Source organism: Wallemia ichthyophaga (genome assembly GCF_000400465.1).
Source record: "Wallemia ichthyophaga EXF-994 unplaced genomic scaffold scaffold23, whole genome shotgun sequence".
NCBI lineage: Eukaryota > Fungi > Basidiomycota > Wallemiomycetes > Wallemiales > Wallemiaceae > Wallemia > Wallemia ichthyophaga.
The window spans coordinates 1-15,066 of NW_008806296.1; the positions used below are offsets into that span (position 1 = coordinate 1).

General features: G+C 47.3%; 12 protein-coding genes across 12 annotated transcripts; 9 read left to right on the top strand and 3 right to left on the bottom strand.

Moving 5' to 3' along the window:
- Positions 1-164: 164 nt before the first annotated feature.
- Positions 165-1,231, top strand: J056_002611 (putative formaldehyde dehydrogenase AdhA; the record flags this gene model as incomplete). Its single annotated transcript, XM_009271876.1, has 2 exons — positions 165-1,033; positions 1,078-1,231. 2 exons carry the CDS (start codon positions 165-167, stop codon positions 1,229-1,231), a joined length of 1,023 nt encoding a protein of 340 aa, XP_009270151.1.
- Positions 1,232-1,705: 474 nt separating this feature from the next.
- Positions 1,706-2,469, top strand: J056_002612 (Store-operated calcium entry-associated regulatory factor; the record flags this gene model as incomplete). Its single annotated transcript, XM_009271877.1, has 2 exons — positions 1,706-2,003; positions 2,054-2,469. 2 exons carry the CDS (start codon positions 1,706-1,708, stop codon positions 2,467-2,469), a joined length of 714 nt encoding a protein of 237 aa, XP_009270152.1.
- Positions 2,470-2,551: 82 nt separating this feature from the next.
- Positions 2,552-5,139, bottom strand: J056_002613 (Ubiquitin carboxyl-terminal hydrolase 22; the record flags this gene model as incomplete). Its single annotated transcript, XM_009271878.1, has 11 exons — positions 2,552-2,565; positions 2,613-2,715; positions 2,768-3,402; positions 3,459-3,582; positions 3,627-3,796; positions 3,843-3,938; positions 3,983-4,108; positions 4,152-4,275; positions 4,814-4,895; positions 4,942-4,980; positions 5,030-5,139. 11 exons carry the CDS (start codon positions 5,137-5,139, stop codon positions 2,552-2,554), a joined length of 1,623 nt encoding a protein of 540 aa, XP_009270153.1.
- Positions 5,140-5,313: 174 nt separating this feature from the next.
- Positions 5,314-6,344, top strand: J056_002614 (uncharacterized protein; the record flags this gene model as incomplete). Its single annotated transcript, XM_009271879.1, has 2 exons — positions 5,314-5,356; positions 5,404-6,344. The coding sequence occupies 2 exons, from the start codon at positions 5,314-5,316 to the stop codon at positions 6,342-6,344; spliced, it is 984 nt and encodes a 327-aa protein (XP_009270154.1).
- Positions 6,345-6,623: 279 nt separating this feature from the next.
- J056_002615 (40S ribosomal protein S19-A) lies at positions 6,624-7,139 on the top strand (the record flags this gene model as incomplete). The annotated part of the gene is made up of 2 exons (XM_009271880.1): positions 6,624-6,772; positions 6,824-7,139. The coding sequence occupies 2 exons, from the start codon at positions 6,624-6,626 to the stop codon at positions 7,137-7,139; spliced, it is 465 nt and encodes a 154-aa protein (XP_009270155.1).
- A 154-nt stretch (positions 7,140-7,293) lies between these two features.
- Positions 7,294-8,239, top strand: J056_002616 (Cyclin-L2; the record flags this gene model as incomplete). Its single annotated transcript, XM_009271881.1, has 4 exons — positions 7,294-7,433; positions 7,484-7,565; positions 7,610-7,825; positions 7,874-8,239. The coding sequence occupies 4 exons, from the start codon at positions 7,294-7,296 to the stop codon at positions 8,237-8,239; spliced, it is 804 nt and encodes a 267-aa protein (XP_009270156.1).
- A 35-nt stretch (positions 8,240-8,274) lies between these two features.
- J056_002617 (DNA-directed RNA polymerase I subunit rpa43) lies at positions 8,275-9,229 on the bottom strand (the record flags this gene model as incomplete). Its single annotated transcript, XM_009271882.1, has 3 exons — positions 8,275-8,801; positions 8,851-9,002; positions 9,048-9,229. The coding sequence occupies 3 exons, from the start codon at positions 9,227-9,229 to the stop codon at positions 8,275-8,277; spliced, it is 861 nt and encodes a 286-aa protein (XP_009270157.1).
- A 77-nt stretch (positions 9,230-9,306) lies between these two features.
- J056_002618 (uncharacterized protein) lies at positions 9,307-9,948 on the top strand (the record flags this gene model as incomplete). Its single annotated transcript, XM_009271883.1, has 1 exon — positions 9,307-9,948. The coding sequence occupies one exon, from the start codon at positions 9,307-9,309 to the stop codon at positions 9,946-9,948; it is 642 nt and encodes a 213-aa protein (XP_009270158.1).
- Positions 9,949-10,074: 126 nt separating this feature from the next.
- Positions 10,075-10,900, bottom strand: J056_002619 (Ubiquitin-conjugating enzyme E2 W; the record flags this gene model as incomplete). Its single annotated transcript, XM_009271884.1, has 7 exons — positions 10,075-10,095; positions 10,142-10,153; positions 10,214-10,370; positions 10,420-10,463; positions 10,514-10,651; positions 10,711-10,784; positions 10,831-10,900. The coding sequence occupies 7 exons, from the start codon at positions 10,898-10,900 to the stop codon at positions 10,075-10,077; spliced, it is 516 nt and encodes a 171-aa protein (XP_009270159.1).
- Positions 10,901-10,944: 44 nt separating this feature from the next.
- Positions 10,945-12,176, top strand: J056_002620 (Non-structural maintenance of chromosome element 4; the record flags this gene model as incomplete). The annotated part of the gene is made up of 4 exons (XM_009271885.1): positions 10,945-10,978; positions 11,031-11,559; positions 11,610-11,703; positions 11,769-12,176. The coding sequence occupies 4 exons, from the start codon at positions 10,945-10,947 to the stop codon at positions 12,174-12,176; spliced, it is 1,065 nt and encodes a 354-aa protein (XP_009270160.1).
- A 38-nt stretch (positions 12,177-12,214) lies between these two features.
- J056_002621 (uncharacterized protein) lies at positions 12,215-12,979 on the top strand (the record flags this gene model as incomplete). The annotated part of the gene is made up of 1 exon (XM_009271886.1): positions 12,215-12,979. The coding sequence occupies one exon, from the start codon at positions 12,215-12,217 to the stop codon at positions 12,977-12,979; it is 765 nt and encodes a 254-aa protein (XP_009270161.1).
- A 221-nt stretch (positions 12,980-13,200) lies between these two features.
- On the top strand, positions 13,201-15,041 carry J056_002622 (uncharacterized protein; the record flags this gene model as incomplete). The annotated part of the gene is made up of 3 exons (XM_009271887.1): positions 13,201-13,337; positions 13,387-13,560; positions 13,607-15,041. The coding sequence occupies 3 exons, from the start codon at positions 13,201-13,203 to the stop codon at positions 15,039-15,041; spliced, it is 1,746 nt and encodes a 581-aa protein (XP_009270162.1).
- Positions 15,042-15,066: the final 25 nt, after the last annotated feature.

Consider the following 15,066-nt stretch of genomic DNA (forward strand, 5'->3'; position numbering starts at 1 on the left):
CCTAACCTAACCTAACCTAATTTTCTACTTTACTACTATGTAGTAAGCGTAAAGTTTTGAAGCAAGCCAAATGACATCATTAATATGACGCAATCTACGCCAGTCTACACTGTGAATACGTTCTCTGCACCAAATACCCAACATAACAAAGCCGGCATACTAAAATGGGGATCAAATTCAAAGCGTTTAGAGGACAACACGATGGTACGATCAGAGAGTCCGTTGGTTGTGTAGATGACGTTGGAGACAAGGATGTGCTCATCAAAATGACCCACGCAGGTCTCTGCTTCACAGACACTCACTACATCGAGACAGGATGCGTATTAAGTCATGAGAATTGCGGAAAGATCGTTGAGACTGGCAGAAAAGTCAGTCATCTGCGAGTTGGAGACACTGTGGGGTTCGGTTTTGTGCACAATGCGTGCGGGAAGACATCGTGCGATGCCTGTTTGCAGGGCAACGACACTCTCTGCAGTGAGGCAAGAGTATACGGTGAAGCTGATCTTGATTGGGGTGGTTTTGGTGAGTATGCCAAGCTAGATGGTGATTTCGTACACAAAATTCCAGATGGCATAGCACCAGAACATGCAGCACCACTACAATGCGCCGGCGCTACTGTTTTTGCCCCGTTTCTCAAATTCGACATCAAGCCGATTCATCGCGTGGGCGTTATCGGCATTGGTGGTCTCGGACACTTGGCACTGCAGGTTGCACATAAATGGGGCTGCTCAGTCGCTGCTTTCACTCTGTCAGATAGCAGAAGCGAGGAGTACAAGGCGCTCGGCGCTCACGAGGTCATTGTCACACAGCGCGCGGATGGCAGCTCTTTCGTTCCTCAGGACGAGGAAGACAAGTTCGATTTCATTCTTTCCTCAGCCAGCTCGCACGTGCCGTGGGATGACTACTTGGACTGTCTCAAACCACGCGGACAGATCATCCCACTCGCCAATTTTTTGGGAAAATTCGAGACGAACAGATACCCGGCCTTGCTCGCTAGAGAGAATAAAGTGGGCGGTAGTTTGTGTGCAACGAGGTGCGTGTGTTGTACTGATCCTTTCTTCTACTTACCCGCCCAAGATATGAACAAAAGAAGATGCTCCAATTCTGCGCGAGACATGACATTAAGCCAGCTGTAGAGGTACTTGATCTCACACAGGATAATCTCAACCATGCATTGGAAAGACTGAAAAAGGGCCAAGTGCGGTATAGATTTGTGCTGAGGCATGTGTAGACGCTTTTGTTACTCAACTGATTAACCCCTCGTTGAACATAGGAGCCAAATACTCCGAATCATATCATGAATGTTGAGCGAAAGTTAACCATGTCAATACGAAATTCTTACTGTGTTTATCATTAAAGCCGAACTCCACTACAGCGCTTAATGTTAATGGTTATTGTGCTAAAGACTTTGCTTGGAGTTGCAGACAGCGATGAACTTTACTTCGTGCCAACACAAAGGGCAAAAAGTATCAAATTGTAAACTCTAATAATATGGATGACTTCAATTGGCACGTTGGACATGTTTGAATTGCGCCATTTCATATAGTGGTGGTTGAGAATCAAAGCTAGCTTTTCTTAGCAATTGACAAGTTGGATTTGATAGAGAGCTTAGAGAAAACCAGCTTAATTTTAATTTATAATGTACTTTATATACCTCTATATCTCTTTATCCCGGGCAGGCAGGTTAGCTTTGAACCAACAAACAATGTCACGGGTTAATTTATCGCAAATAACCAGTTTGAATTTCGAAGCAGACGAGTACACGACAGGGCGGCGTCTGGCACCAGTAGCGCAACTGCAGTGTGACAAGAAGGAGGGAAGGAGTGCATGCGAGCAATACACGCCGGAGAGCATACACTGCGAGAACAGGGGATGGGATGCCTACACGCACGCCGTGCAATGGAGCTGCTCTACCACGCTCCCTTCTAATCTCAAGCTGGGGAAGGTGAGGGTGAATTGTGAGCGGTGGGAGGAGAGTGGGCCGGCAAACGAGGTGCTTAATGGTGAGTAAGGAGTTGCTTTTCTTATATACTTTCTCACACGGGTGCACAAGGATCATGCGCACTTAAATACACTCTAGTTGATGTGAGCAACAGGAGTGACGATAAAGGTAGCACATTCTTTGCCGTCATCTTCTTTGCTATCCTCGCCATCATACTCTACAACCTCTTTTGCGGACACAGGAGGGATTCGGCGGGATATTCTACCAGCGGTGATCAACCACCACCCCCTTACACGCCTTATAATTCAAAACAGCCAGATCAGCAAGCTGGACAAAATTGGAGACCGGGCTTCTGGACGGGTTTGGGTGTCGGTGGAGCTGGTGCACATCTCTATGACCAGTGGCAGAACCGCGATTCGCATTCACACTCAGAAGACAGCTTCGGACGCCATCATGGATCGTCGTCTGCCGGACCTTCCAATACTTACGAGAGCACCACATCTTATGGGGGTACAGACACGCGCTGATGAAGGCGTAGATGTTTACGAAATGCTATTAATTTGTTGTATATAATGTGATAATGTGATACTTATTGTAATGAATGCTGTTTTATGCGCTTGAATCTGTTTGCGCAGTGTTAGTAAGTCCGACAAGCCATCACTTAACCTACAATATACGAGAGTACGTTTAATGTATAGGAGCATGTATCCCTGGCTATCAAGGACCGATTGGATAGAAGTTGGTGAGACATCTGCATCCTCGCACCTGAACCACTTGATTATTTAACGTTAGCAAAAACACCATACTTGGCAACGCTTTACTCACCTGCTCACCGAACCGCGACGCACACAGATAGTGTCCCGTCTCCATCTCACCGAGGTGGTTGATAACACAGAAAAGGTCATAGAGGTACATCTCGTCTGGCTCGCTACTGTCGTCACTGGTGTATGGACGCATGTTAAGAGTGAGCGGGAAGCGTACGGGAGCGTCCAACTTTTGCGCCCAGAGACCATGTTCATAGCGTTTAATCTGGAACGCGAGGACAGTTGGGAGTTTTCTGAATGAGAGCTGCTTAGTGGACGCCTGAGCTGAGCAGCTAGTGCACTTCCAGTCACTGGGTTCTGGGTATGTATAGCGTCTCAGACAATTGTCCAGATTCTGAGGTGAGATGGAAGGGGGAGTGTGGTTTGCGCTATTTTTACCACTGTTGGTGGTGCCATTTTTGCCATTCTTTGGTCCGTTCGTGGTGCTGCCACTGCCACCACCTCCATTCGTATCCCTGCTGCTGCCAACATCCAAACTGACATCGAGGAAAGGATCGCTAGTGACGCTGGCGTACCCACACACTCTGCACTTAAGCTCTGATTGCAGCGTGCCTTGGAAAGTGGTGTGGATGATGCATGAGCAATCGTATGAGTGCGATGTGGAGGAAGTACAGCTGGAATGGATGAGATTGAGTACTGAAGGGGTGTGTGAGTTGGAAGCATGTAGTCAACGTCATCGAAATTCAACGCACAGGAGATATACGCCTCGTGAGCATCCTGCTGCGCGTAACCAGCCAGATCACTCGCTCCGGGAGCTGTCCATAGATTGTGCAGAAGCGAGGTTGGGCCTAGGGGAGCTGTATCTGGTTGGTGAACCTGTGAATTGTGTTAGTGGAGCACATGTCAGACACCGTACACACCTGCGTGAAAAGTTTATCAAATTCGCAGGCAGTGCATTTGTCCCGCGTGCAGAGAAGATGATTATGTTTCTCGCTAAGGAAGTACGAGCGTAGGAGGGGTGTAGCTATAAACGCCTGTAGAATCACATTGAGGAAGCAAGTTTTGCCAAGATTTCTGAATCCGCGGGGACCTAAGGAAGGTGAGTGTGTGTCCATCCCTGATAAATCCATACACACGGAGTGATATTGGATTTCCGTAGCGTCCGGGGGCGATAGTAGATACGTCATTTTGGGGAAGAGGTTTAAACGCGGATCTGGAGTGGCCATTTGCGGCTGTGTGGGGGTTAGAAGGGATTAGTTGGGATAAACCCACGCACCCTTCCGCTTTGTGGATTTCTCTTCTCGCCTCAGCTTGAGCAATTTGATAACTTTATCGAGGCGTGGGCTGTAGATGTAATCGCAGCAGACGGAGCAAAATACGGAAGCAGAGAGAGTATCTATGGCTATAGAGAGTGAGTAAATCAGCGAAAAGGACAGATTACACACCAAAACAGATATTATGATGCTGGTTTGAATGGTTGGACAGTGCAGCGTAATGGAAGCAATTTGCGCAAGTGAGGCAGAGTTGCGGTCGTGTCAAGGGGAGGTTAGAAACCTGGCAGAGATTTGACTTTTACGCGGAATCAGCAATCAAGGTTACAAACACGGAAGACATAGTCCAAACCTTGCTGGAAATGCTACTAGCGTACAAACCCCAATTAACACCAATGGTAAGCTTATGTAGGAAATCTTTGTTTGGAAGGTGTGCGTCTATATGTTCGCACAGAGCCATTTGAATGAAGTAGACCAGCCAAAGCCAAGCAGAAGAGTAAGTTGAATAAAAAGTACAAAATTGAACATAAAGGTTAGATGAGCAGCGCTCCAGCTAGAACACCTAAACAAGCCAATAAAAGGGGTAATGTGTGCTTGGTTGCAGCGCTGTCATTGTCCCGTAAGTAGTCGTCCCTGTAAAATAGAATTTAGTGGGGGGAATAATTGAGTAGAATACAACTCACATGCTCAAAACTGTTGGATTAGCAGGTGCATTTGAGTGTGTAGAATGGATTCTAACCGATGTGTCTGAATTTGTTAGCCTGTTTCAGCCAATCAAATAAAACGTACCCTGTGAGGGGAATGAGTGGGTGTGAATAGATACAGCAGCCACCTACCAATGAACGCGATGGTGAAGAACTACTAGAAGTTGCAGCTGCAGTTGCTGATGCCTGTGTTGACGTTGGACTCAAAGTTGCCCTATAAAATGAATAAGAGGTGCCTATAATTTCAATTCGACACGCACATAATACTTGTCCTGAAAACCACGTCATCCGCATTGTATCTGTTCACCTTCTTAGTTTGGTAGCCGTGTGGCACAGAGCACAACCCACGCCTGAGAGACTGCAAGTGTCTGCGATTCGCCTGGTGGCGCAGTTGTGATAATTTCAGCGCATACGCATCCGATTACCGCTGCCAATATTAGCGCTATTGAGATTTTCATCGTTTGGGTTGAAAAGGGTAATCACTGCCAATTTAGGGCTATTCGCCGCACGGTCTGAACGAGACGGACGTAATTAAAAATGTGTTGTAAACACGATAGATGGCTGTCGTTGGTGTTTCATGCGCTGCTCATATCCTTCTTATCCTCCGCCACCTCTCTTCCTCAAGCACAATCATGGCCAGCCGCTGGGATCAACCTGACAGAGCATCAGCAGCAGGTTAGTTGTATATTCCCGCTTTAAATCACATTTAACTCAAAATTCAGCTGCTGCTGCTGCTAAACTTTCCTCCCAATACCACGGCCCTAGAGAGACTGACGCGCCTTTCTACACACGCATTGAAGTGAATGACCTCAAGAACAGATACACTCTCACTAAATCAGCTGCCCAGCAATCCATCTACAATGAGACTGGTGCGCAGGTTTCCACTAAAGGCCAATGGTACCCTGACAGATCCAAGGCTACTCCCGCAGAACCTCCTCTGTACCTCCTCATCGAAGCCCAAACTCAGGACTCGTTTGATATGGCTGTGAATAAAGTCCATGAGCTCAAAGATATGGACATGCAGCCACTCGTTGAAGATCGGAATCGCAGGTTCGAGGAGAGAGCCGCGTCGAGGCGTAAATGGGATGAATTCAAGGTCTTCATTAATATGGAACCTCTACGTAATTTCAATCTTAGAGCTAAAATTGTCGGTCCAGGTGGTATGTTTGTCAAGTACATACAACAAGAAACCAATACAAAGGTACAAATTAAAGGACTTGGTAGTGGGTTTTTAGAACAGGACACTGGTCAAGAGAGTAACGACGCGATGCACATCAATGTAACAGGTCCGGATGTACAGCAATTCAGCTACGCCAGGGAGTTATCTGAGGATCTTATATCTGCTGTCAAAGTGGAATGGGAGAGAGCGCAAGGGATTGTACCGCAAGTCGAGCAGATGGGTTACGATCAGTCGCAGTATAGTGATATGCCAGCGATACCTGATCCAAATGACAAAGAGGGAGTTGACAAGTATAACAAGTACTGGACTGATCAGGGCTACGATCTCAATGATGCTGCTTTCAGGGAGTGGCTGACGGAGTATGAGAAGTCGCAGAAGGAGTATTATGCACAGTACTATGCACAGTATCAGCAGCAGCAGCCAGAGCAGAATCCGCAAGCAAAGCAGGAATACCACGCAGTGCCACCACCAAATAATTTATGATCTGATTTAATTAATGGGTTTTACATAGACAGAAGACTGCCAGTGTGATTGTGTGAGGTGTGACTTGGGGAGTTGAAAGGAGAATAAAACCCAGGCAATTAGTACACGCTATAGACATCAGCCAAACACCCTCCCACCTCCCGTAATAAAGCGGCTGCAAAATTTAAATTTTCGAGGTTCACGAAATCCTTCAATCGATCTTCCTTTCAACTCAGCAGCTGTTAGTCAAAAAATCTAAATCGTAAGAAAAAAACATTCTAACGGTTGAATGCAGGCAAAATGGTCAACGTACGCGACGTCTCCGCTCCAAGTTTCATTGAGGCCTACTCTCAACACTTGAAGAGATCAGGAAAGATTGAGATTCCAAACTGGGTTGACATTGTCAAGACTGGCTCCCACAAGGAGCTTGCACCATACAACCCAGATTGGTGGGTAGTTTCTTGGTAAAATCTGCTCAAAACTCATCCTTCACGCTACAGGTACTTCGTCCGCGCTGCTGCAGTCGCCCGCCACATCTACCTCCGTAAATCCGTCGGTGTTGGCTCACTCGTAAAGTTCCACGGTGGTGCCGTCAACAGAGGCCACCGCCCATACCACCACAGAGACGCTTCTAGAGGCGTTGACCGTAGAGTCGTGCAATCCTTGGAGAAGATTGGTGTCCTCGAGAAGGCCGTTGACGGTGGCAGAAGAATCTCTCAAGACGGTATGCGTGATCTCGATCGTATCGCCGCTTCTGTCGTCGAAACCGGCAATGAAGAGGAGTCTGAAGAGGAGGAAGATGACGACGATGAGTAGATGCGCTACATACACTCGCTGCTTTTACTTGGGGAGTTGAAAAGTTGAATTTGGTTTTTGTACGCTTCTAATTCCTTTAATTTAACTTTTTGATTCTTTAAATAGTTGTTTGTAGTGATTGATAGTGGTTTGTACATCTTTCTACTTGTCTTTCATGCTGCTGCCTGCATTGGCTAGTGGTGTTCAGGCAACTCGCTCGCTAAGCCGCGAGGATGGGATCAGCGAGGAGCTTGAGCAGGCCTTGAGAATAAGAGGCGCTGGTCTAATACAGCGAGCTGGTGTTCTCTGTGCTGTGTGAGTTTACACGCCAAATATCATCACATATGCTTAACCCGCCGCTACAGTCCACAAGCAACTATATGCACAGCCCAGGTTATCTTCCAACGCTTCTACTACGTCTCATCTCTCTATAACTTCTCCATTGGTGTGAGTTGTACGCCTAGTGTACAAGACTCACTCACACCACCCAGGACATCGCAATGGGCGCTTTATACCTCTCAACGAAGCTTGAAGAAACTCCACTGGGTCTAAGAGACGTCATCAATGTCTTTCATCGCCTCATTTCCACAGACGCAGACGCAGAGTACTCGTCTATGTCATACTATGGTCCTACATACTACGAGTGGAAAGATAGCATCGTTGTGGCTGAGATGCAGATCTTAAAGCGACTCGGCTTCGATGTGTATGTGGGTGTAATGTTTGCGGTGAAAATTATCCCTGAACATGCTCATTAGGTGCAGCAACCATACGCGCTACTGATCAACTACATAAAAATGATAGATATGTTAAACACCGCTAACATCCCACAGCGAGCGTGGTCTTATCTCAACGACAGCCTCCTCACACCGACACACGTCCTATTCAGTTCAACAACTATAGCCTGTGCATGTTTAGATCTAGCATGCAGAGACGCGGGTGTACAGCTGCCAACTACATCAGATGGTAAAGTGCAATGGTATCAGCTGCTAGACTGCCCTCTTGAGGAGATGGAGTGTGTCCAGCTGTGGTTACTTCGCACATACACTGCTATCGACAGCAAACTCTTCGCAGACACACGCAACTTAACTAACAAGTATAAATTAAGAGATTATGTACATTAGTGTTCAACTCCGGTTTTCTACTTTAACTTTGTTTACTACTTTTTGTGTTTCATTTTCTTTGCTTCAACAGCCGCAGAAGAAGGCTGCTGAGCATCATCGTTGGAGCTAGACGAGGATGATTCGTTTGATGAAGACTCTGTACGCTCGTCGGAAGAATTTGCAGTCCGTATAGGGATCTTTTGCTTCTTGGATGCTTTCTTTGGCTCATTTGATTGATTAGCTTGGTCGTCCTTGGTGGAGCTGCTAGTACCACTCTTCCTCCGCTTCTTCGTATCCTTCACGCCATCTTTTAGATGACTGTTAAGTATGCTGCCTGTGAGTGTGAGCATCCCATTCGTAGTATTACGCTCAATCACGCTGAAATCGACATCACGACCCTGTTCAGCAAGTACCTGTGTAGAAGAAGTGTGCAACCACCTCCCACCACCGCTATTCTCAGTAGCAGAGTCGTTTGCGTATTTGAATGTCTGACAATCGATGAACTCGCGCGGGATGGTAACGTTGAAAGTGTGGTGAACGAGCAAACTGATGTGGTCTGGTGAACACAGGGTGACTTTGCCGCCTTGAAAGAGTTGTGAGTTAATATCCCATCAAATCCACACACAACCTACGCATTCGCTGTCCAATCGTAGGCGACCACACTAGAGCTGTGAATTGAACATCTGTGACGCTGAAGGGGGATTCATCAATGATCAACCCCGCCGACTGCTTGAATTGAGTGTTTATATGCGTCAATAAAACTGCTCGCAGCGCCGGTACGTATCTGGTTAGGAAATTAGGCGGATAAAACAACAAGCACATCGCCCACCTCATCACTAAACTGTCTAGCATTTCTAAAGCACCGCTCTTGGGATCATTCGCGAATATCGGCGGGATGGACAGTCTGAGGGAGGTTTCTACAATTTTGTATGCGCTGGAAGGTGCGTTGGGTGAGTCATTGGTTTTTACAGGAATCCTCCAGCCATCATCATCTATCCTGTAGTCTGTCATTTTTTATCGTCGTTGTGATGAGCTGAGAAGGCAGCAACGCCTTTGGTCGGTACAACCAAGACGTTGAAATTGATAAAATGCTTAGACTTACTGGATTCAGAAGGTGCTTGAGTGGCCAATTTGCTGCCACCAGAGTCGCCACTAGAGGTTACGCTGATAAACCAAAGTCAGAAGGCGAACAACAGCCACAAGACAGCACAGCCAGCCCAGATAGCGCCCTCGACGCAGCTAAAAAGGCCACAGAAGAAGCTGTCGAGTTGCAGAAACAGCTCAAGAAGGATCTCCAATATGCAGCAGCTGATTTCACCAATTTGCAGAGAATTTCAGACAGAGAGAAGGTAGCGTCAATGGAGAAAGGTGTTATGAAGTTCGCAAAGAGCATCCTCCCTACCCTTGATATTCTCCCGTTGGCATTGAAGAGCGTACCAGCAGAGGCTTTGTCGGCTGGAGAAGGCGAAGACCGCAAGAACCTCCTCACACTTCACGAGGGTTTGGTTCTGCTCCAGAGTAACCTCCTCAAGGCACTCAAAGAAAACGATATCGAAGCTGTTGACCCAACCGGCGAACAATTCAGCCCAGACTACCACGAGGCGCTGTATATGGCACCTGTGCCAGGTAAAGATCCAAACTCCATCCTCGAATGCTCGAAACTTGGTTACAGCTATAAGGGTAGAGTGTTGCGTGCTGCTCAAGTTGGAGTTGTGCAGGATGTCAACTAAATTCAAATTCAAATAGAAACACCAAACCACCACTTAATTTCAACGATTTCGTTTATTATGAATGATATGCATATGTTTTCATCTAATCTTACATGATTGTGTGCTAATTGTGTACGTGTACGTGTGCTAAACTGTATCATCGTGGAACTGAATGGGGTGAGTGGGCCGTGGGGTAAAGTATAACCAAACGTACCTCCCATCGTGTCTAAATGATGGGTAAGTGAGTACATAAGTAAAAGCCAAAGTAGAAACCACTACGACCGACCTTCTTTGGATTCTCAGGTGCGCGTGCAACATACCTATCATTGTCCGGCGGAAGTTGCTTAGATTTGCACGAAGTGAGCACTGAATGAGATGATAAGGAGGGTTGAGTGAATTCGTGGGACATACTCGATTGGATAGTGAGACACACTGCTGACACGCTTTTTTCGTGTGTTAGATACCGACAAGAGTGCAAGAGCGTATACCCACTTGAGTACAGGACTCCAGCCGTCTGAGAGAATGGATGCACATATCTGAGAATGTGTGTGTAAGCATAAATCAACTCGGATAACTCCCCTCGCACATGACCATTTGAGTAGACGTGTGGATGAACAGGTGCCTTGTATGTAGCCCCTTCAAGCTCGCCAACTACGAATTGTACAGCAGGTGAATCTATCGGATACTGCCCAGAGAATCTAAACATAAGCGCCAGTTTGTCGTCCTGTAGTGTGATGATAAAGAGTGTAAGAGTGATCGTGCTTCCATCGGACCACTACGCACGCTATAAATGCTGTCATAAGCTTCTAGCTCAAATATCCATTTATGAAGGTCATCTGATTGGAGGAGCTGGATGCCTGAAGCTGGTGTTATGGGTGCACACCACCAGCAAATCCAACCAACCAGTAGGACAGCCCTTATCATTAAGATCCTTCAATTCCTTTGAAAGTCGTTTCGTTGCTAGGAAGCTCATCGTGGTTGATAGCCAACGTTGGAAAACTCAAACTCAAACTGGCAATGGATTCAGATGAAGATCGCAAATATGATTCTAGTGAGTTTGGTGGATTCCAGGGTTTTTATTATATTCATATCGCATTGCACAGCACACACGCGCCATACACACAACTCAAACGACTCAGACGCTTCTATGGACGAGCAGGGAGACACTATCAACAGGCTGCGCAACAAACAGGATTACTACGACCCCGACCAGGACAAAAACCTCAAACGCTCAATCCGCAAAGGATATCGCAGTCTAATTGATAAAGCTGAAGAACAGAGTGTGGACGTGTCCAACGTTACAGCCAAGCAGCTCACAGCTGAGATGATGAAAGCAAACAGTTTATACGACAACGTACGCGCTCCTCAGGAAGCCACACTCGATTCACGTTTCCTTATCGTCCAGTCAGAGATGTCAGCTGCGAAGGCACGAGCTATGAAGATTGACGCAGATTCTTTCGATTTGGATGAGTTCCTAAATCGTTTCAAGAGCGTTGCTGGTGGTTTTAACATTGATGATCATCTCGATCAAGATGTCAATGAGGAAGATGAGCATAATGTCACCATCGATTGGGGGATCATTAGCAACGTGGCTCTTAAACACACGCGAAGAATTCCTGTCAGTGATTTCATGTACGTGTAGTGTTTATGTAGTGTGTCGGTTATTTTTAACACTCATCAAGGCTCGGCACTATCCCAGAAGAGGCGAAAAAGAGGACAAAAAGGGCTACACAGCGTATTAATAAGAATAACGAAGAGAAGACGGCACCAACTGAGGTTAGTCGGCGTGTTTTGAACAATTTGGCTTGTTTAAAGTGATCACATTCTAACACCCCACATAGATCACAGAAAATGACATACAGAGAGCAGAAAATGAAACAACCACGAACGTAAAAAAGATATCTGAGCTACTTGAGCTCGTTGGTGGCGACGATGGGATCAATTTGTTCAAGTTTTTCATCAATCCTGATAATTTTGCGCAGTCGGTCGAAAACTTATTTTACGTATCCTTCTTGATAAGAGATGGTCATGCGAGTCTTAGTCAAGATGAGGAGACAAAGGAGATGATACTGTTGGCGTGTCTCGGACCAACACAGGAAGATTACAAACAAGGACTGAGCAAACAGCAGGTGGTGTTTGAGCTCGACATGGAAACGTGGGAGACAGCTAAGGAAATGTACAGCATAACGACCACGATTATACCGACGCGTGATACAGAGAGTGATAGTATTAGATTTCTTGTAAGATGACGATCATGTCGATAGTAACTGCATTTGTGATATTAATCATGGCGCTGGGGATGACAAAGCCGAAATTTGAACAATTTGAGTGCAAGTGGGTGAACGATACGCAAAAAGGTGTTTATCGAGGTGAACGGAAGGGAATGAGGATAGTGAGCAAGACTTTGCACAAGAGCAGCTATGATTTAGGATTGTTTATTGTCGTAGTGGTTGAGCGAAGTGCGGTATTTATCGGTATATTCCGCCAATTCTTCAGATTATACGGCAAATTGGATATCGCAGTGGATGTACAAGTCGACGAGGACGAGGAGAGTAATGAGGAGAAAGCGCTGATACGGGAGCTGGAACATAAGCTAGCACATGATAACAGTAATAAAGAGGGTTCGCAGGTCGAGCTCGATCAACTCCGGCAGAGGAAGAAGACGGTCGACGAGAGCAACGTTGAGCTTAAGAATGAGATTAAGCAGCTAAGCGATGAGCTTTACAGGATAGATAAACACAACAAGCAATCCACAGATACACAAATACGACTTGAGAATGAGATTAAGACGTACACGGAGCAAATGGATCGATATAGCAGCGATATAGCAGCGAATGAAGCATATATAGCCACAGTAAGCGTGGAAGATGTAGACAAAGAGCTGCTTTCCACTACAAACACGGTCAATCAGCTGCACGCCGACATATCGTCATTATCGAGTCAGTACAATCAGCTGAACGAGCAGCTCAACGCGAATAGCGCGCCAAACTCTCCGCCGCTTGAATATAACTTATTACCATCTCAATTGTTAGACGACTACGACTATGAATAGAATTCATGATGACATCTCTCACTTTCCTTGTATATCACCACGCAATCACAGTAAGGTAACGTTCGCGCGGTTTGTTAGGGAGCCAGTCGAACTTCTTGCGGGTGTCACTGCGCCTGACTTTTAAGCGTGTTCAGCGTGACGTATGATGCATGATACCTAACCGAGATTAAATAACATGAATGAGTTTGGAGGTGGTAAGGTTATCTTAAACCAGAACATCCATGACTAAGACAAACAAACCAGATCCTATTACTCTCTCGCTGTTCTCCAACAGATTCGTCAGCTGCGCTGAGGCAATGAGCAAGTCCCTTCAACAAACGTCCATCTCTACGAATATCAAAGAACGACTAGACTTCTCGTGGGTTTTTGGCAATTCTGGTCGCATATAGCTAATTACAGCCACACAGATGCGCCGTCTTCTCTCCTACAGGCGATCTCATCGCCAATTTTCCGAATGTCCCCGTACATCTGGGAGCAATGTCGTATGCGATCAAATACCAAATGAAGTTGCACGAGGGTAACATCAATCCGGGTGATGTTCTCATGTCCAACTCCCCAACCGCGGGCGGCTCCCACCTCCCGTGAGTCCGGTGATGATGTCATAGGTTACAAACTCATATATCACAGCGACATAACGATAATGACTCCCTGCTTCGATAAGACGACGAATGAGATCATCTTCTTTACTGCCTCCCGTGGCCATCACAGCGACATTGGCGGAATTCTGCCTGGGTCGATGCCCCCCAACTCTACCGCGTTGACGGAAGAAGGTGCTGAGATAATCACGTTCAAGATTGTCGAGGGCGGCAAGTGGAATGGCGCGACACTCTACGACCTGCTCGTCACCCAGCCTGGCAAGGTGGAGGGTAGCAGTGGGTGTCGCAACTACAAGGACGTTGAATCAGATCTCAAAGCGCAGGTAGCAGCGAACCACAAGGGCATTCAGCTGCTCCACCTGTTGTGCCACGAATTCGGTCTATCACTAGTACAGGAGTACATGTTCCACATCCGCGACAACGCTGAGTATGCAGTACGCAACCTCCTGCGCACGGTATCTCGCACTACGGGGCAGACTGAGCTATCTGCGGTGGACTATCTCGACGACGGCTCGCCGATAGCTCTGCACATAACCATCGACAGCGCGTCCGGGAGTGCCACATTCGATTTCAGTGGCACAGGGCCGGAGTTGCGCGGGAACCTGAATGCACCAATCAGCGTAGTGCACTCAGCGGTAATCTATTGTGCACGCGCAATGCTGGGCGTCGATATACCCCTCAACAGCGGCTGTCTCGCGCCCATCACTATCCACATCCCAGACGGCTCCCTCCTCTCGCCGTCCCCTGCTGCTGCTGTGTGTGGGGGGAATGTAATGACGTCGCAACGTGTCGTGGATGTCGTGCTGCGCGCATTCGGAGCGGCGGCGGCGTCGCAGGGCTGCTGCAACAACGTTACCTTTGGTGCGGGTGGGAAGGATCCCCTCACCGGTCACGTCACGCCTGGATGGGGGTACTACGAGACTGTCGCTGGTGGCTCCGGCGCAACGGAGGAGCAAGATGGCGTTAGTGGCGTGCACGTTCACATGACTAACACACGTATAACCGATCCGGAAATCCTCGAACGCCGCTATCCTATCCTTCTCCGTCGTTTCGAATTCAGAGAGGGCAGTGGAGGTGTGGGATTGAGGAGAGGAGGTGATGGTGTTGTGCGCGAATATCAACTGTTGCAGGACCTTCAACTCTCCATCCTTTCGGAAAGAAGAGCGATCAGACCATACGGTTTGCATGGCGGCGGAGACGGCCAGACGGGTCTCAATCTGTGGCTTAAGAGAGGCGCAGCTGGGGAGAAGGACAGAGTGATAAATCTCGGTGGTAAGGCGACAGCCAAGATGAGTAAGAATGACGTCTTCATCCTCCTCACACCGGGTGGTGGTGCGTGGGGGGCTGCTGAGGCGACAGAGAAGGTTGCTCGTTCTCAACCTCGAACAGCTAATCGCGGCCTCACCAGTGACTTCGCTCCGAGGGGCAGTGTATACGATCGACACAGCATGGCTGAGAGTGCCTAAAGGGCTTTGTACAAATTACAAGAAT